This window comes from Poecilia reticulata, chromosome 3 (assembly GCF_904066995.2).
Source record: "Poecilia reticulata chromosome 3, P_reticulata-male-v2, whole genome shotgun sequence".
Taxonomy (NCBI): domain Eukaryota; kingdom Metazoa; phylum Chordata; class Actinopteri; order Cyprinodontiformes; family Poeciliidae; genus Poecilia; species Poecilia reticulata.
This window is the reverse complement of record NC_088832.1, coordinates 25,887,390-25,907,908: the sequence shown is the minus strand read 5'-3', so window position 1 is coordinate 25,907,908 and position 20,519 is coordinate 25,887,390. Positions and strand designations below refer to the sequence as shown.

At 37.7% G+C, this 20,519-nt stretch overlaps 1 protein-coding gene across 2 annotated transcripts in view; it reads right to left on the bottom strand.

Moving 5' to 3' along the window:
- LOC103462736 (FERM domain-containing protein 5) overlaps positions 1–20,519 on the bottom strand; it is a 68,103-nt gene that overhangs the window by 7,102 nt on the left and 40,482 nt on the right. For both annotated transcript variants that reach the window (XM_081605358.1, XM_081605359.1), the window contains 12 exons: positions 11,998–12,102; positions 10,383–10,425; positions 10,148–10,226; positions 7,198–7,295; positions 5,781–5,904; positions 4,522–4,609; positions 4,299–4,387; positions 3,951–4,014; positions 3,709–3,800; positions 3,032–3,106; positions 2,834–2,902; positions 2,621–2,727 (listed from right to left, as the gene is read on the bottom strand). In XM_081605358.1, coding sequence (XP_081461484.1) covers positions 2,621–2,727; positions 2,834–2,902; positions 3,032–3,106; positions 3,709–3,800; positions 3,951–4,014; positions 4,299–4,387; positions 4,522–4,609; positions 5,781–5,904; positions 7,198–7,295; positions 10,148–10,226; positions 10,383–10,425; positions 11,998–12,102 — 1,033 coding nt within the window. The remainder of the gene's footprint in view (positions 1–2,620; positions 2,728–2,833; positions 2,903–3,031; positions 3,107–3,708; positions 3,801–3,950; positions 4,015–4,298; positions 4,388–4,521; positions 4,610–5,780; positions 5,905–7,197; positions 7,296–10,147; positions 10,227–10,382; positions 10,426–11,997; positions 12,103–20,519) is intronic.

Sequence of the window (20,519 nt, the reverse complement as noted above, 5' to 3'; positions counted from 1 at the left end):
GTCTTTAAGTGATTGAATTCTGTGGCCAGTCAGTTGTTTAAATTTGCCATTTTTTTTGTCCCCAGTGGAAAAAGTTTGGACACCACTGCATTATGCGAAACTTCTTTTGCCTTCATTTTAAGTTTTCACATGATCACATCAATCACCGAAATAGTCTTTCATCAGAAATAACAGCCCATAGAAAACGCAACCAGCTGGGTTTTTACCTGCAGTGTTGGCTTGTGGCTGACTGTAACCATGAAAGGAGGGTGGGACAGCTAGCCTGGATGGAGATTTGGAGTTATGTCCTGACCCAGAACCAGACCCTGAGGTGGAAGATCCTCCAGGGAGGGCTGGGAAGAGTGGCAGCACCCCCAGAGCTTTGCCCAGGAGTCTGGGTCCCATAGAGAGCACACGCACCTTAACTTCCCGATAACAATGGTTGATCATACGCAGGTGAACGTTCACCTTGGTCTTGATCTGGATAAGACACTTCACCATGATTTTATTCAAAGAAAGGACCTCAGTGCAACTCTTCTGGCCTTCTTTTAACCTTGTCTTTCTTCTTGTTGCCTCTGCTGATTTTATCCTCCTGCAGTCAGATTGTACCTCCGAGTGTAGATGGGAAAGTGAGAAGCCTTCCTGTCTCTGCTCAGTTGGTCACACAAATTGCCCAGCAAGCTGACAGAGACAGACGAATCGTAGAGCGGTCAGATAGTGACAGACAAGGCCAGGGAATGCTCCCCGCTTGTTCCACAGTTCACGTTCCCTCCTCCCTGCCGTCAGTTGGGACATAGACAGCATGACCCCTGACAGCAGGAGCTATTTTCAAGTTGTGATATTATTACCAGCTGAAATACCAGAGCAACAAAACACAGGCGGTTCATTGTAAGGAATATTTAGTTGACTGGTCAAACCCTGTAGTCTCTGCCCATGACAAGAGGAAGGCTTGTTTGATAAAAGATTCAGCACTGCAAATAGACTTAGCTAAAAGTTTATTAACCTGAACAAGCTGATCAACAAACGGAAATCTCTCAGTGGAAGCATTAACCAAAGGTTAATAGCCAGTTGGATGGGGGAGGGGGCAGTAAGTGGCCTTTATAAAGTGACTGCAAGAGTTTCTCATGGCAAAAACAATGCTTGAGGGAGCAGGTTGATCAGTGCCATTCAGGGTTTTTTATGTTTCAGACTGTATTCACAGAGAAAGAATACACAATATGTGTGTGGTTTAAAAGGTTGTGTTAAAAATACCCTATGCTTGATGTAGACGTGTAGTACCAAAACATGTCAATCTAGAGAGCGTTCATCACAAAAGACGCCAAGATGCCCACAGTAACTATGGAGGAGATGCATACATTAATGGCTCAGGTGAGAGGTTCTGTCAACATTGCAACTATTAGTTGGGTCAGACCATAAATGGAAGAGCAGTGGGAGGAATGCCATTGCTTAAAGAAACCCAATATTAGTCCTATTTAAAGGCTTATTACAAGCCTTGTGAGGGAAACGCTAAACATGCAGAAGAAGGCGACATGAGGAGGATGAAATATGAAGCCTAGGCGAAAATTCAGCCTGGAAGACTATTATATTCATCCCACCTGCCCAACCAAGATGTGGTCCTGCACCTCAATACCAACCAATCGGCGATGGTCTCCTCCAATCATCAAGCGTCACTCCCTTGATAAGGTCCAGTTGTTCACCGGCGTCCGCTCGTTGGCTGAGCTTCAACCTTCCTCCACCCCTCCTCCACCATTAGCCCAAGACTTCTTCAATGTCCATTCAGTCTCCACCATCCTCTCCACCACCAGTGTCCGGGCCCAGGGGGGAAGACGTCTCTAATTTTCATACACAGCGGCTCATTCTCTCTGACAGCAGTTTTCAGCGCAACGTCTTCCTCCTGGGTCCGAGCGCCAAAGACTTTCATTTGTCAATTAAACTTTCTAATACCACTCTCTCTCTCTGCTCGTGAGTCTCTCCAGGTTGAATTGGCCATCATACATTACGCTGCTTGAGAAAACCAACACTCGTCCTGAACACACCAGACCCATGCTTTTCTTCAGCAACAGCAGGGAAGCTGGAGACTGTTCTGAAGGTAAATTAAGCTATAAATTCATTCAACATGTCAACAGCCCTCATCATCATACAGCCTCAGCTACAACACAATGGGTTCAATCAAAGATTACCTATGTGATCTAGTCCAAAATCTGTGGCAAGACCTGAAAATTGCTGTGCGCAGGTGATCTTCATCCAATGCGAGCTCAAACTGTTTTGTGAAGAACACTGTGAAAGGTGGTTACAAGTATTAATCAGGCAAACATGACGTTGAAGATTTTAACACAGTAACCAATAGAACTAAACTATCCCTGACCCATTTCACTCACATGTTCAATCCTGTTATTGTGATGCTGTTTGAAGTATCACTAACTAGTCTATGACCTTTGTAATACTCTAATTAAGTGGTGACTCCTTTTATTGCTTACCACTGCTATGTTTTCCCTCTAGCCTCATGCATGCATGCGTGCGTGTGTGTGTGTGTGTGTGTGTGTGCGTGTGTGTGTGTGTGTGTGTGTGTGTGCGTGTGTGTGTGTGTGTGCGTGTGTGTGTGTGTGTGTGTGTGTGTGTGTGTGTGTGTGTGTGTAATTACCTTCCATGATGGAGATGTGTACAGCTCTCCTTCGGGTTCGGGGCACGCTGGTCAGACGAGGACCGTGAGTGATAGATGGACAGCTCCTGCTGGGAACCATACCAGCCCTGAGGTCAAAAATAAGCAAACAAAACAATAAACACATACACATAAATATACGAAATCCCGTTTACACAAACACAATTAAAGCAAAAATACAAATAAAAACGTGACCTGTGGATCTCCGGGGGGTCCCTCTTGATTCTGGCACTTTGTTCCATCACTTCTTTTGCAACCTTTCCACTACAAAACAGAGATTAAAATATCGGTTCCATATTATCCTCTGCAGACAGTCAAATGTCTGCAGAGGATAATATGCTAATGTAACTATGCTTTTTATGAGTATTTTATTAATAGATGCTGTGTATTTACCTGTATCTAAAGCGACTACCCTTGAAGAAGAGATTGCTACTGGACACAGTACGAACTTGACTTGACTTCTCCAACCTGTGAGCCAATGGAAAAATGAATCCAATATATAGAGCTCTACAAAGGTATTCACAACCCTTCCACAATTTTTTCATATCCAAACAAAAAATAATTTTTTTTCATATCTTGTCTGGTTGTAACCAAACCAATACAAAGTGCAACATAATTATGCTAGGGAAGAAACAGGATATCTGGTATTTCATTACAAATCGTATTGTAATGATTCAATAAGATGTTGGGGTGCACAACCACCAATTGGTCTGTCGTTAAATTCTCTAAACTGAGGTGTTAATGTCTGCAGCTCCTCCAGAGTTACTATTTTTAGTTGCTCTTCTCCTCTCCTGTTTTGCTAGTTTAAGAGAATAAGTATGTTTGCAGCTGTACTTCTTTCCATCCTTGTATGGTGGGTTGAACAGAGCTCAGTGAGATGTTGAAAGTTTGAAATATTATTTTGTAACCTAATTAACCTCTTTAATGTCTGTCAAGAACTTGTTTCCGTAAGGTTTTTTGAAAACAAGGGACTATTTTACTTTACATTTCACAACCGTATGCTACTTTGTATTGGGCTGTATTATTGAATCTTTCTGCATAATCTTACATGTCTATATCTTGTCACTTACTTATAGAAGGCCTGGTTCTCCACTCCACACTTCCACAGATGCTTGCAGGCTTCTGGTGTGGGTGCAAAGTACGTAAGTATAATCTTTCTGTCCTGTAGCAAAACAAAATGACAATATTTTCCTTCATATCTGTATTTTTAAAGAAAGCACAAGTGAGAAGGGGTGTTTTTAAAAATCAAACTCATTTGACTTTCGGTGTTGCACAGATTGTGTGGATACATTTTCATGGAGAATTTTCATACCTCATTCTGAGTTGCATATATATGGAATGTCTTTGCTTCAAATTTAAGTTTGGTTACCTCCTCCCTGAGGTAGAGACAGAATAAATAAGGGGGGAAAGAGGGCAGAAAAATAAAGAAGAGCACATTAGGAAGAGCAGACAAAAGCTGAAATGTCAGGGAATAACAGTAACTGTTAAAAGCAACTTTGAAGCATGCCACTTTTATTTGACTCCTTTATTTGTTGCATTTTTCTCCTTGAAAAAGGCAACAGTGTGATGCAGCTGAGAAATATAAACTGATTCGAAGACAGAGTCTAAATGCAATAGTTTCTGTTCACAGAATTTTAAATGGTGGCTCAGCTGGACTCACCATTTCAGAAAATGGATCCTCCTGTTTCCTTGTAGCACAGTGAATCCAAACGGAGTGAAAGCCAGAAAAGCAGGATTCCCAGACACATCCTGAAAACAATCCGTGGTTAAGTTTAAGCAACAAAACAGAGTGACCGAACCAGTATGAGAGTAAAGAAGAATAACATTTTGGCAAGGAAGCCTGAATAGTTTCATATTTCGTTTTTTTTGTCTGTAAAAATTACTTTGCATGGATGAGGGTCTACTCCATACGTCTCAAGAGTCTGGGCTTTTTGCAAGAAGTTGAGCTCTGATGTTTCAGGAGTCTGACCTCTGAGAAAAACAAACCACAAAAAAGGGGAAAAGCATATATGGATGCAATCATGATACGTTTACCAGGACTGATCCTCAAAGTAGATACTAGACTATAACCAGCACAGCTAGCAGTAAACCAAATAAACAACCCTAAATATACCAAGGCTATACATTTAAGTTATAAATAAGCTATATTTTTACTGAACAAGTCTGTTTAAATGTTTACAGTACAGTTTGTGTTCACATTTTGTGTATATTGACCGTCTCTACTTCATTGCTGCTGATGGATGCTGATATCTTTTACTGATACGAGGCACAAGTAAAATCAACTTGGGTTATATTATAAAAATAAAAAAAAAACACTCAGATGTCAAAACTACTGTATATACTTGAGGAAAACAAAATAAGGCTCAACTTGCTGCCTTGGAGGTTTCACCTTTGATTTGGGTCTGCTTATTTTGCATCTTGACAAAATAACACTAAGGAGATTGATGAGACTGTAGGCATTTTTTTTTCCATTTTATGTATCGCTTTTGCTTGAATAGTCATCCGTATATGTTTTTTCCACAATTGTGTTTACAAAGACAACCAAGGGAATATGCATTTTATTAATGAAGGAAAACTGCAACCAGGAATGATCAATAGAGGGCAGTGTAGGACTAAATCCATACCCAGTATTTGTATCCGTCCCCTGGGATAAGCATACTGCATACAGTAGTATGAATACAGGACTGTGCAAAGCTTTGGACAGTTTAATGCCGTCAGCAGGTGAAGAATGAAACTTAATCCAGAAATATGAACAAATTCAGAATGCTATTTTGGAATGAGGCAATGAGTCCTAAAATAGTTATATCATAATCGAGTCTCTGACTTTGTAGAAAAATCTGCCAGTTTCAACTTGTAAGATTAGGAAATTTACAATATACAATATATTAAAATGAAACTGTAACATTTCTCAGAATATGTTTCTCTGGGCTTTTAGAGCAATGGGAGGTCATGCAATTTTAGTACATTATTGTCTACCAAAATGTAATTGCAGCAGCAAACCTTAAAGTGAAGAAATAGTAGATAAGGAATTGGTCAGGCGGAAGCTGTGAGCTATGGGTCCCCATGTGATTTCTCTTTTGTGATACAGAGAAGAGAAAGGGGGAACCCAGGTGCACAGGGTTCTCGACTGGTGTCACCTTACATCAGCTCAGTCTTGTGAATCTCAGCAATTCGCCGCTCCAATTTCTCCGAGTGCTTGGGGAAGAACTGGAACTTGGAGCTATAGCCTTCAGGGTGTTTCCCAGGATCGTAATCACCGATTTCAGCTGAAGAAAATAAGAAAGGTAATGATAATAACTGTGAACATGCAGCTCATTTCTTTTATTTGAGCCACTTATGTAATATGTTATATCTAACATTATCAATATTAGCTATGTGGTAACTATGCAATTATATTTTGTAAAATCTAACTTGTTTAAAATCAGTCAGTTATCAGAAGTCATTTAAACTGTGAAAAAAAAATCTCTATCTTCTAAATATTTCCCTTTTTCCAGTGCAATTGTTATGTTCACAGCTTTGGAAAATGATGGTGATAATTTGACTTTTTTTTTTTTTTTTACTTTTAGCCAGCTTCAGTTATTAAAAGAGTGCTGAAGCTCTACTGATAATCTATATCTATATCAGTTATGGGCATAAAAGACAGCAAAAGTTGATCCAGATACCAAAACTAAGATTGGAAAACACAGTTTAAAGTTTTCATAAGATGTTGCGCCTTATAAAATATCACCTTGTAGCTGTCCTTTGCAAATGTGAAACTGCACATACTGACTTGATATACTGTGGAGCTTTAACTCACACAATTAAAAAGTCAGACCTGGAATATGGCAAGTTAAGGAAAAACAACAAAAGACCCAATACAAATACACGTGGGATGCCACTGTAATGGTAAAAGATTCAGAAAAGTGTTATAATATTTAAAATCTTAATTACTTATACACCTGACATCGGATGTCAACTGTCAAATGGTCTCATGCGTTAAAAGCAGTACTAAGAATCAAAAACAATAAAACATATGTCTATCAATACATATTTTGTTTTGTCTTTCCAATTTTTGCTCAGCTGAAAGGCCTGGTAAATAATAATTTGCCTTTGCTACCTAAAATACATGGGACTACTGGCTGATAACTTCAGCTGCGGTGACACATCATCAGCTAGCTGATAAATATGGACACAATGAGTTGGTAGAGTTTGAGTTGGAGAGAGGCTGAGAAATAAAATCCTGACAGGACAGTTAGTTAGTGAGTGACTATTTCTAAATGTATTCTGACTGTCTGCATTTTAATAACTATGTGAAACTTTAGCAAACTACCGTAGTCAGTTCTTCGTTTTTTTTGGTGAGTGAATCTTGGGTCTTTATTAAAATTTTTTCCAGGAGGATATTTTTATTTAACTATAAATTCAAAAATGCTGTTTTTTAAGCAAGTTCACCATAAAACTAAGCAGAGGAAATTCAACACATTTACATACATTTATTCTATATATGCATGGAGAATTTAGCTATGTAAGATTTTCAAGTAAAAATAAACTGGCTTTATGACAGTTCTACCAAATTATCACACCTTGTAATATGTAGGCAGCTAGCAGAGCCGCATCTGATGTCTTGCAAAGTAGGCGGCCGTGGTAGAGGTCCCGCTTAACCTGCAGGAAGACTAGATATCTGCGGGGCAAAATGAAAACACACATGACTAGATTTATGTTGTCACAGATGCAAAATCTGCTGCAGACTCTAAATGTTTATAACTTCAAATGAAAATATTGTTAGAGAGTTTCAAGACGGGAAATTCTGAGGAAAAAAACAAAAGTCTCTATATTGTTTCTGTAACATTCAAGCAAAGCATATGTGTCAATTGTGATTTAAAATTAGGTATGGGGGTATTTATCTGTTTTTCGATTCCATCTGCAATATATTTTAATATTTATCTTTTTCCTGGAAAAGATTAATTTATACACCTGAGATTCATCGTCTCTTAAGGCCAAAGCAATAAAACGTGGAGCCGTGAAAATGTAACTGGAAAGGAGCCGGTGTGCCCTGTGGGTTTTAAGAATCTTTAATTCCTGAATATCTATGATGCAACTTGAGGTAATTACCTGCTACAAGGTAATGTGTGTGTATCTCCCAAGGAGCTTACCTCAACGCATACCTGACATGCCGAGTAAGTTATAGATGTCAGTATAATACTGGCTGTGCCTGGTATTGTAGATGTCTTTAAAAGCAAACAAAAACAGCTGTAAAATTTAAAGTGGCATTTATCTGCTTCGTGATCCGACGTCGTTGAGAGCCTCCAGTCAGAACAGATGGGTGGAGAAAAAGTGGGGCTGTCGCCCTTGCCAGCCTTCTGCTCCATCAAGAAGAGCTCAACTGTGAGGGAGAGATTTTATTGCGTGGCAACGAGTCGAGGGATGTGCTTTTGCGGGGATCTGTGCTCTCTGTATTGCTCTGGCTCGCTCCTCACAGCAGTTTGCTTAGCTGTCAGAGATGCCACACGGTGCAAGCAGCGAAGAGGAGCTCCATCACTACGCAACGTAAAGACTTTAAATCCACTGCACACAGGCTCACGTTGCTGTTCGTAGGATATTCTTAGGATCTGATTTTATACATCTGTAATAAATGTGGGAGTTTTTGCACTTTTAACGCACCAATTATTAAATAATAATGCATAAAATTACATCATAACGTAGTCACAGCCTACAGTTCTGCCCTGGTGTCTAGAAACAATCTGTATGCAAAAAAAATCATGCATTATTTACTATTACTCTGCTGACATGCAGGGCTTTTCGATCTCTAAAGTGGGCAAAGCAAAGCAACAAATTACCATGCTGCTTATCACAATGTTCTTGAACAGAGATCCTGACAGCAGGTAAAGCAGTAGCTTCAGATATGGTCAACAATGAAACCTTAAGGTGACCTCTAACATGGGCAATAAAAGCAGGGCTATGTGTGGCAATGCTTACATATTTATACCCTTTGCAGGTTTTTCTTTGTGACAGATCAACACAAAGTAGTGAATAATTATCTAAGGGAAATGCATGACCTTCAGTATTTATTTCCAAATAAATTCTGAAAAGAGTGACATCAGCTCTTTGAACGTTCAAATACTTTAATCTAAATCAGTTACAATTTCTGATCAGAGTTTCTGCAGTTTTCTCTTCATGACTTGTGACAAACAGGGTTTTTTGTGGTTTTCTCCCAACAATCACTTCCTTCTCATCATTTCTTTATGACCACCAAATTTGTAAACTGCTCAACTAATATCTGTCCTGTCAGCCAAGTTTCCCACCTGAGCTGTGAGCGTCTTTGCTAGAGTATTGATTAAGGCTCTCCTTACCCAATCCATGCGTGTAGACGGATGACCGAGGTTCGCTTGTTTGTGCTTCACTATGCTCTTTCCTTCATCAGATGATGGATTAAACATCATCTGATGAATGAATACTTTTGAATGAATATTTTTATAACCTAAACCTTCTTTTAACTCAACATCAACTGATTCAACTAAGCAAGCCACACTTTTTAAATAATTTAATGCTTGGTTTCATTTTAGTTCACTTTTGTACTGCAGTAAATAAAATACATTGAAGTTTGTGGTTGTAATAACACAAACTGAAAGATTTTAATCAAAATGAACACTTTTGAAATATACTGTATACTTCTATCTGCTTATATATTAAGAACACCTGCAATGGATCAGTTTCAATAGGTTTCAATAGGTCACAATGCCACACCAGTAATGTGAAAAGCTATGTGGACAATCTTTTATTTTCAAAACCTTTTTTCACCTTTTATTCCCCCATGTTTGGTGCTCCTTTGAAGTCCAAATGGACACGTTTGTGGCGTGGGAGGATATGTGGTCTTTGAAGATTTGTTTTGATCTTTAAGCCTTTCTCTCTCTACTTTTAAATGTATTAAGCTGCAATCGGCATCAGTCAGGGTCTTAATTTGGGTTGAAGATCTGCCTGTGTCTTCTGGTACCCACTAGACCCTTCAGCTCTACGCAGGCCACATTATTTCTGGTGTTCCACTTGACTTTCTTGTTCTAGCGCCTTCAGGATCTTTTAACTAATTTTAAATGACTGTCTTGATGTGCCCAAACTTAGCAGCGATGAAGAACTCTCAAAATTCCTTGCAAAGTTCAAAGACAGAAAGCTTTTTTTTAATTTCGCCATCAGGGAGTCCTGAGAGTGAATGTTGGATGGAAAATGACATCAAAGCCAGATGTGTGAGCACATTTTGGCTTTTTAAGACCAGAGGTCTTAAAAATGTGATGAGCAGCCTTTTAAAAAGAAATACATTTCTTGTCAAGACAATAATTTGTCTTATAATTTCCTTAATTTTTGAAATTTGTTACTACATCTTGAATTCAAAACAAGTGTATTTTTTCTTGTTTCATGATCAAACGCTTCCTCCAGATAGACAAAAACCTTTACAATTGATTTTGTGAATCAATAAACATCACAGATGAACTAACCTCACTGCCCCCTAATTGTTGCACAGCAAGCCTTGCTGGATCCTACCTGGTGATTTCCTCTTTCAGAGCAGCGGGGTCTGGTGGATAAAACTTCACACGCAAACACATGGTGAAAGGTGGCTGGGCTGAAAGAACAGGCCAAAAATAATCTACCGTTACCTCAACATCTGTTTTCTGCATGGATGAATGATAAATTATTACTCTCATCAGTCCTTATTCAGTTTTTTTTTCATGGTGATATAAATAAAACGTGAGAACATAAACATGAATAAAATACTCACACTTCATTTGTTTGGCAATAGACTTTGTAAACTCCAACCAGTGCTGCAAAGATCGAGAAAACAAAAGAAGAACAGCTGAACTATTTAAACATAGAGTAAACATAGAGTCTTTAACTGCCTAACTTTCTTTCTTTACATTGCTCAGCAGTCGATTGTGATTTTTAAGCCAGCTGGAAGCTACATCAAAATTACTTTTAGTTCCCTGCCTTCTGTTTATGAAGACCTCCTAAAACACCATCCTGCATGCAGACAGCAGGTCATACAGAGAAAGCTATCTAAAAAGTAATTAGATGAGCAAGTCTTTTCACACTGCTGAGCCTAATGAGTCAGTAATCAGTAGGGTATTGCATCGTGAGGTTATTTTCAAAAACAAACATGCTATACCTTTACTAGCATTCTACTGATTGACTTTTTTTCTTTAAACATGCAAAAGTGAAGCCTCAGAGGGCAAATAGTTCAAGCTCTTACAATCTATTCACATTCAACAGTAAAGAATTAACTGATAATCAACAACCCTGCAATTTCATATGAGTCTGTTTATTTTTCTGACTCATTTGTCTGTCAGTCAATGAGATGACCTTTCTCTGGCATCGAAAATTAACCTGCAGATCTGCCAACCTGCCCTGCATGTTTATGTGGTGGAAAAATTGTCATTAAGCCACTGAAAGCAAGCTGTTACAGTAATTAATTAATTTATTTATTTCTAGACGGGACCGTTTCTATAGCCAAAACAGACACTGTGCGGCTAGTTCAGAACATCACATTTTAAAGGAATTTCAAATGCAGGGAATAAAAATAATATAAAGAAAAAATAGAAATCAAATTGCCATAGTAGTGTAATGACAACACACCTCTTAAATTTGAGTCGAAAGGGAAAAAGGCAGAAGAGACACAAATTGTTCAATTTATTTCAACTCAGCATACAAGAGAGTCGATATGAAAGAGTTAAAAAGAAATAATAAAAATAGAATTGACCATAAGTACACAACTCAGCCAAATGTTATGTCATTTGCATCAACACAGGGCAAAATGATGCAAGAATAAAATAATAATAAAAACAAAGACCCTTAATACTTTTCATAAAATAACTGTCAGAAATGAGCAAGATATGTCTTTTCACTGCATGTGTAGGAACGTGATTGAACTGACAACTAGTTTGAATCTGACATCCACAAATTAAATGGCATGTTTTTGTCGTTTGGATCCAGGTTTTATTTAAGCTAAAGATTCTATACCAAGCTTTTTAACATTTAGCATCATCAGATGTTTCTCAGAGTAAGTTGCATCTCTGCACTGAGACAGATGCAAGTTCAGACCATGCACAGGACGGCACACAGCTAGAGGTCTGCACCTGAGTGCTGACATACGAAATGAAACAATTTATTTTTTTTTTTACGCAAAAAACTAATTTTTCAAAATACAAACAGCTCGCTTCCAATTCACACACAGAGATAACTTTTTAATTGACAACAAACAGACTTTGTAGATGAAGATGTTTCCAAAAACAGAGAGAGAAAAAATATGTTTTCTGTTTACATGTTAGCAGGAGGCTTTTTAAAAATCATTTTTAGCCTTTCAATTGAAAGAAAAAGCACAAAAATAGAAAAGTACTTACTCTTTGTTTGTCTGGATCGACATATCTGATGCCAAAGTAATCTTTCTCCAGGAGGTTGAGGTGGTGGCAGATGAGGTCAAACAGGTACTGTCCTTTGGCGTCTCGCTGAAAAGAAACATTTAAAGAAATTCAGGCACCGTGCTTACAAGGGTGCTGTGAAAGAAGCAAAGGCTGATCAATATTATCGAGCTATGTCAAAATTTTAAAAAGTTACATTTTCAGAAACACTAAAACTCTCTGTGTCACTATTTCAGCTGTACAAAGTCTTTTTACTCAAACACCAAAACATGGTTACCAGAGTTTTCCCTAAGCATAGTGTGACAAAGTGCAGCCCTTCCCCCACCTATTGCTGTGTGGTGCCAGTCAACCTGGAATAGATGTGGCTTATTGTAGACATTGTTGCCAAAATTGCAGAGTCCTTGTGTGGAAAGGAAAGGAGTGCCATTTTTGGCTCTTGTTTCGGTAACACTGTTTAAAAGCTACAGTTGGCATGCTAACTATAGCTACCCAACAAAAATGGTGACATATTTATTTAGATTTTATTTATTCATGTTATTCTAACTAATTAAACAGCTAATACCACATTGTTATACTCGTGTTCCTCTAAATGGTAACAAACATCATCTGACTGCCTCATCTGAGCCCCGTCTACATTCACGCAATTTTACACATTCAGAGAAAATTGAGAACGCTTCAAAAACACAAGTAAATCCATTTAGACATTTTTTCATACCTCAGTGTGATGTCTAATTATTTTGTTATTTATCTTGAATGCCTCAGAAATCTAAATGGCCACCAGAAAGCGCTTTAATATTTCACAGCCCTCAAGGGAGATATATAAGGGCTATCAAATATTCATATCAAGGCTGCAGCCATCTGCGAAGGCTCGAAGAAATTTCTGCTCCAGTAAAGGACCTGGAAAACACTGAGACAAGGTGGAGGCAGGCGGATGAGAAGAGGAAGTGCTTGTCATGCAATGGATGCAGCGCAGTCATCTGACCTTTGTGCTATCTGGTTATTCTTTGACCTTAAAAACTCTGTGGAAGCAGAAGCGGATAATAATGGTGTCATGCATTTAAAATAAAATTTGAAAGAAAAAATAGGCTTTTTTTTCACTGATATTTATTTTGCAAGCTTGGACAAAAGTTCCTTTTTAGACATGAGCTCAGAAAGTAAACTTGCCTTAACTGAAGGCTATTTGAATTCTGCTTTCAAATAGGAAATCCAGACCTTGAGGTTTTTGACGTTTAGCCCCATTGTATTTTGGTTCTACATGAAACAAATATCTAAAATACATCAGATTCTGAATGACTCAAAAAAAATAAAAATAAAATGGTGCTGTCATGATGTGTGCTTTGATGGTGGTCCCAAATGCAAACTTACAAAAATCACAAGGAGCCAGAGCAGAACAAAAAAACATGAATCCAATGAAAAAGCCAGAAGGGAACATGGGGAAGAAACAGAGAAAATAACAGGGCATAAAAGGAGTAACCAGCAAGGAGTGTGAGCAGAAGAAGGGTTTAAAAACTGTTAGCAAAAAGCCTGGGCTGATGAGCTAACGAATTGCAGGCTGATGTTATTTTTATTTATTTATTTTTTTTACGAAGTTGATACGTCTTCAGTTTCAGCAAAGGTAAAGGACATTCGGTAATGTCCCGTTTTGCCCTTTGAAAGAGACAGTGTGTTCTCATAAGTAAAACTGCACAGTCAGAAACACTGGAAACTGATATGCGAGAATGAGAAAATTAAAAAGATCGGTGAGGAAAAACAACAGCGTAGAACTATTGTGAGACACTGATCATTACGCTTCATTGCAGAATGGCACAGAACTACATTTAGAAATACTTTTTTTTTTTACTGGTGAAGCATCTAATAATGAATAATTTAAAACGGTGACAAAATCTGGTTTTACTTCAAGTCAGATCTGAACAGAAATTCTTCTGATGACGAGCTTTAACATCGTCAGGGCAGTTGAGACGTGAGGTCCTGCCCCGTCAGGCTGACATCAAATGGCAGTTACTGATATTCACAGGAGTCTCACCATGAAGAGCTAACACTCTTAAAAGGCAAACGCAGTCGTGTTCCATAAATTTGAATATTAATTAAAAGTTAATTTAATAAGTGAAATACTTATTATTATATCTGAGCCCCTTGGTGGCTTGAGGCCTCCTGAACAAATGAACCACATGTTGGAGCTCTGCTTCAAACTCCACTTTTTCAGTTATTCAGCTCTGTTCTCTTTTCTGTTTTGTATTATTTTTCCTGGATGATTATAAATTACATTCATAAAGTGTAACTCCAGGACATGCTGGAATCTGTCACACTGGTTGAAATATGCGTAATCCGTTCTTGTTGAATTATGCCACCCGCTCAAACTGTTTTGGTTTACTCTGCAGTCACTTTGCCTCTAACATTTTCTTCCTTCCAGCCTGTCTTTCTCAGAACATCATAATATCCTCTCTGGCACTGAATTTGCAGTTTACATGACATTCTTGTAAAAAGCTATGAAAACAGATGACGGTTCTGGCGCCCTGCAGCTAGGGAGCATTTTTAACGACCTTAGCAAATTTTGTCCTTCTTATAAATTTGACTACCAATGGTGTCCAGATAAAGGGGATTCCTAAAGTGCTCCTTGTACTGTCCAAAAATAAAAGAAAAAACTTTGATAGCTCTTTACTAGAGAAGCATTTTTTTTACAGATTCTTCATATTTGTAAAAGCCTGCTTTTCAAAGCAGACATAAGTTTGATTTGAACAATCTGTCATCTTTACGTTATAAACATGTGTAGCATTCTACGGTGACACCGTTATATTGCTGTTTTATGATTAGATCATTTTCATTTCTCCAAATTAAACAGAACAAACACACACAGCACACAATTAAAACCAACATCAAGCACACAGAGTAGATAAAAGCTTGTTATAGCCGTGGCAGTGTGGGGGCACACACGGTGTTATCCAAAGTAAAACAGACCTTGAAAAAGAAATATTTCAAAATGTGCTAACAAATGAATACATATATTACAAACATTACAGCACAAAAAAGTCTAGTTATTATACACTCATAAAAATATTACTAAAGTAAATACTAACATAAACTGGACACAGATGGAGTCACGATGTCTTTAAGTCTTCTAGGTTAATTTGCAAGGAATATCAATGGTCAATTTGCAACTGATCACATGTGAGGTTAATATATTGGAGCAGCTATGGAGCAAATGGACCAAAGTATCATTCTCACCAGGACACCTCCAGCATCCCAGAGCATTATTTATTACACAGCTGGGTAAAACAAAAGCTTGACATTCTATATGGTGCAATTCATCACGTGACATCTGGCCCCACGACTTTGCTGTACATCCTCTATATATCTCTGCATAACACTGATGAATGGGCTGGAGTTCGACCACCACAACCCCTTCTGAACTGATCATGCTTCGTTTTGCCAAGCTGTGCACTGAGCAGACTGTTCCCAGGATGCAGTGGGCTGACCCTCTATCTCCTCCGTCAGTGTGTCTATATGTCACTGTCACGACATCCACCCTGACTCACCAGGACGGGCATGCTGACCAGCCCGGCAGCAGAAATAGACACGCGCACGCTGCATTCTCTCACTGACTCTCTGTGATACACACATAAAGTAGCTTAGATTCCTCTTTTTGTTTTTTGTCATAAAGGTCAGTGGTACACCTGTGAAACTGTCACATGAAAAACCTTGTCACGCTTTAAGTCTCCTGTTTTCTCTTTCTGTTTTGCATCACAAGCATCCCATATTACTCAGTGTTACACAAATTAATGTGTGTGTCTGGACTTTCTGGGGCAAGTGAGGAGGAGAATTATTAATGACCCACCTCCGTGTTGGTAGTTCTGAAACAACAACAAAGATCCACAGTGATTCTTCTTTGTTAAGCACTTTAGCAAAACAAAAAAAAACAAAAAAAAGCCCAGGGGTATGAAATGTATTTGGAAAATCCATTCATGAAGAATAACAGTCTTGTGAGCACAGATTTCCTCTCACATAAATAATTTTCAAAGTCACAGTTACTTTTTGTGATTGATTGAGCAGCACTTCTGTCAGATTTGAAAGAAGACTTAAGAACAAGCTTCTGATTTCGGCTCTACAGTTCAACGTTTGTTCTAACCTTCTTGATCTCAGTAATTTAACCGAAAAGTGAAGGATACTTTGGTGCAGTTTGTAACAAAAGGAATGAATCACATTTTCTATCTTGACTTAATAGCAGTAGCACAAAGCAGCAAGGCACCCTGCCGCTTGGTGTCTTGCGTACTAATGAGGCACAGTGAACATCAGAGCTGACCAGGCACCACTGGGACACAAAGGCAGGATCAGAGGCAGAAACACTATTGATCTGTGGATAAGTGTTCTTCAACATCCTTATGAACTTTAATCTTAGATCCGAGCTGCAAGATACCGGTGGTTACAGGGAGGAAAACTAAACGCTGCCGCTTAAAGCACAGCTTTGTTATTTTAGAGTAGATAAACTATAGATCTTCAATGTGATTTGCTGTCATGTGAAAACCACAAAAAGTCCTGGGTTAACGCAACATCTCGGTGTGGATTGCTTCTTGAAACTGTTTTCTCTCTCTTGGGGTTTTATTGCTTTTTGGAAATTATTAGTTCTGTGCTGTTTTTGGATAAAAATCCAATTTATTGCCAAAGGATCATAAAAATCCTTTGACAATAAATAAACAAATGTCTCCTTTCAAGCATTTACGTGAAGCACATTGTGAAGCTGGACTACGTGCACCATAAGGCCTAACACTGGCAACAAATTATTAAAACCGCAAAGTTCTAAAAAGCCCTTAAGGTCTGCTGGAATTGATCTTTAAAGCATAAATGATGAGGTAAGTTTTAATCAGCAAAAGTACAATAGATTGTATAAACTTGGGTATTTGTTTTAAGTTAGTAAAATATTTATATGTTGAAAGCCAAAGCTTCAGTAATTATAATAATGTTCTTACTCACTTCATTCACTATTTTTTTTTTATTCTGATAAGGATTTTTTCAGGACTCAGGACCAAAATTTATTACACTCCAACAAATATTAAGAAAGATAAAATCAAGTAGTGCAATAAAGTAATACATTTATTGTTAATAAATTAAGATATACTCAATGTTTGCAATTAAAATGAAAAACAAAAAGAAACAAAATTCAGTTTTACAACCTACTCTTCTCTACTGATACATATTAAAGGCGACTGAATGTTCAACATTGTTCTATTTAAACTGACAGAAGATATTAAGTAAGTATTTCTCAATCTCTCAGGAGTCTAAAGACTGACAGGCTTACTTTTATAAGTAGGAGTAATAAGAGAGATCATGTGAGACATCCAAACACAAATAAATGAACGTCGAGTTGTTTAAACAGTACTTAAAAAAAAACAAAAAAACAAAACATTATCCTTCCACCAAATAAAAAGCCTGGTTTTCATTAAAGGATTAACACTTTTTATGTGCGAATAAGTATCGAATTTTAGATTTTAATGACAATTCAACTCTACATCTGATTTAGAATTGTTTCAAAGCTGTTAAAGTGTCTAGATTAGGAAAATATAATTCATAAACTAGTATCTGAACAACCTATCGACATATATTCAAAGTTTTTTTTTAAGCATGACTATTGAAATGCTGAATACCTCAAATAAAATCTGGAGACATCAACTGAATGAGGTTATTTTATTTTATTTTGATCTAATTTTAGTGCAACATTTATTATGCCAGCATTTGAAGGGATCTCAATTGAAAACAGTTGTTTTCAATTATGGATCAAATGCAAGAAGTTTGGGCAACCTTCAACATTTATCTGGATTTAATTCACTAAACATAGATGGCAGATATGTGTCATTGACATGTCAAAACATACCATCAGCCCATCTGTTGGAAAATATATTGTGGTTAGAATTAAAGTGACAAAGATATATTTCCCAAGTGTTAGACTGGTGCAGGATGATTGTGAAGTAACCGGCTAATACTGGATATGAGTGTGAACCTCGAAGGCTCTCAGCAGTAGTAGGCTCTGATTCCTGAATCCTGGCTTACAGCTGACATGCATTATTGTCTGGGCCAGATAATGAAACCTACAAACTGCAATCAATTTGTAATTAAAACAACATAATGTCCAGATTTGTACAGTTAAAAGAGCTAATTGCTTCAGATATCCATTGCAAAGGTTTTTCACTGTTGCAAGTTGGAAATCAACAAACTGCACAGAATCTGAGCTGCAAAACGTGATTAAAACGTAGAAGATGCCCCCTATAGTTGAACTGTGGCAAAACGGACAAATGGAGAAAAGGAAGCCGAGTCTGTAAAATTTCTCACGGAAGAACCAACATTGATTTTCAGCCTGAAATTGTTCTGTGCGCATCTGTTCTGTACAAATGTTCTTTGTAAAGTAAAAGTAGTCGTACTGACATTAGTGAGCGTGCGAGGGGCAGCAGCGATATTAGCCACACTGACTCAGGGGTTAATGGGATTATTGTAGGCCTGTCAGAGGGAGAGGAATGTATTAAACAAGCGGAGCCCCATAAGCGCTTCATGGAAGCAGGCGCAGTGTTTCATCATGGCTGTAATAAAAGTGATAAACGGGAAGATGGAAATAACCCAGACCTCGGCCAAATGATCACTGTGGTCCTTAGCGAAGCGGCAGCACGCCACGCTCTCTCTGCCTTACCAGGCTTTGCGTTGGATAAATTATTGAGAGGGTTTCCATATCAGCTTGGGAAACACCACATCAATAAATGATGGTGTCATTTTAAGCTAGAGAATGGAAATTGCAACAACTGTAACAACGGCTACAGGTATCAACTCATAATAGTTTTGTTTAATTACGATATTTTTTTTAATGTTATATATATATATTTTTTAGTGTTGTGGTTGCACATCACACAGCTCTAAGCATCTGTCTCCCATGTAATTTAGTGGAAAAATTATGTTGGTGGGCTAAACATTGAGTTGGTGGGATATCTCGGTGCTCCACTGGATGATCTCTATGCTGATTTTCACCATTCTTAACGTTGTTGCCTAAAGGCTGCTTGCAGAAAATCCTCTAAATGGTTTACTATAATCTTATGATATGGTAATGTGTCTTTTTCACATTCTGGATACACAAATTCAAAGGGTGAAACATTGATGTTTCTCTCACCGTGTTGCATTTTTGGATTATTAAGTGTATTTGCTAAACAGACTTACCATGAAAGTAAGGGAAGTAATAAAACAAATATATGGTAATTTATGTGGAGAACAAGGTAATAAAACTGTCTGTGCACAAAAAATATGCTCTTCTTTTCAGCATCACCGAACAAATAAACTGTCATGATGTGGTAATTAACTATTTTTAGAATAACATCCATTATCCAGACAGATTACGATGAATTTATCTCATAACCCACGAGTGAACTCAAGGTGAAAGTCTTTTTCTCAGCGAATGCATAAAATTATTTCTTAAGCTGTGCACAAAAATGTATCAAATTCCCAGAAACAGTATGGAGAAAAAAAGAGACATGTTCTAATACTGTATGATTACATTGGTTCCAGATTGAAAAAAAAACCCATTAAATTAATGAGACTGAAAATCCCTGAAAAACTCTGCATCCGGTATAGTCAGAAGTTACATTTCTAACATCTGTATGCTCAAGTGTTACTGCAGTGAGAGACGTTAAAAGCAGAATTATGAATGAGTCACAGCAAAACATTTAGTACATGTTAACGTCTCCAGCTCTTCAGCAAATAGTGCTGCATGAAAACAGAAGGAGCAGGATCTGAACTATTTGTCCACTGAATGTGCTCAGTGATTGAATCGTCTTCTTGTGATGAGTGATTTGTCGTGCTGATAAAGTGCAGTCGTAACCTCTGAGTTTCCATGAATATGCAAAAAAAATAAAAAATTCGGAGTATTTCTTGAATATAATGATGCTTCTTGGCAAGCAGTCAAACTGTTGTAAAGGCTATTTATTTTTACCTTCAATAAATGTTACAAGGAATATAAGGGAAAATCCTTTGTGGGTTGAGTAACAGAGTTCAGTGTGTGGGCTGCACCCATGAAAAACCTTTTAGTTCCTCACTGTCACTGCCAAAAAGCTTATTGTGCGGTGGAACCTTGATTTTTTAAATTTTTTTTAAATTTTTAATTTATTGGGTTGAATGATTGAAGACATAGTGGAAATCTAACAATCTATTCACTTTGCAAAATGACGTTTCAGTACTGTTTGGCAGAACCATAATAGACTGAAAGCTCTTTCAGAGCAGAGATATGGGTTTGCTGCTGGTTGCAGAGTCTCTGATTCTGATTTTCTTCATAAGTCATAAGTCTTGTTTTTTTTCTGCTAAAGGAGACGTCTCTCCCCACACCATCACACTGCCTCCAACAAAAACTAATTTTAAAGAGCTCTAATTTTACTAACTTTTATTAAGAATTGGAGTGGGACTTGGTTTTGGTTAATGTCTACTGCTCTAGATTTATAATCCCAATTGTGTGATTTACAAACCCAGAGTGTAAATAAAGTCAT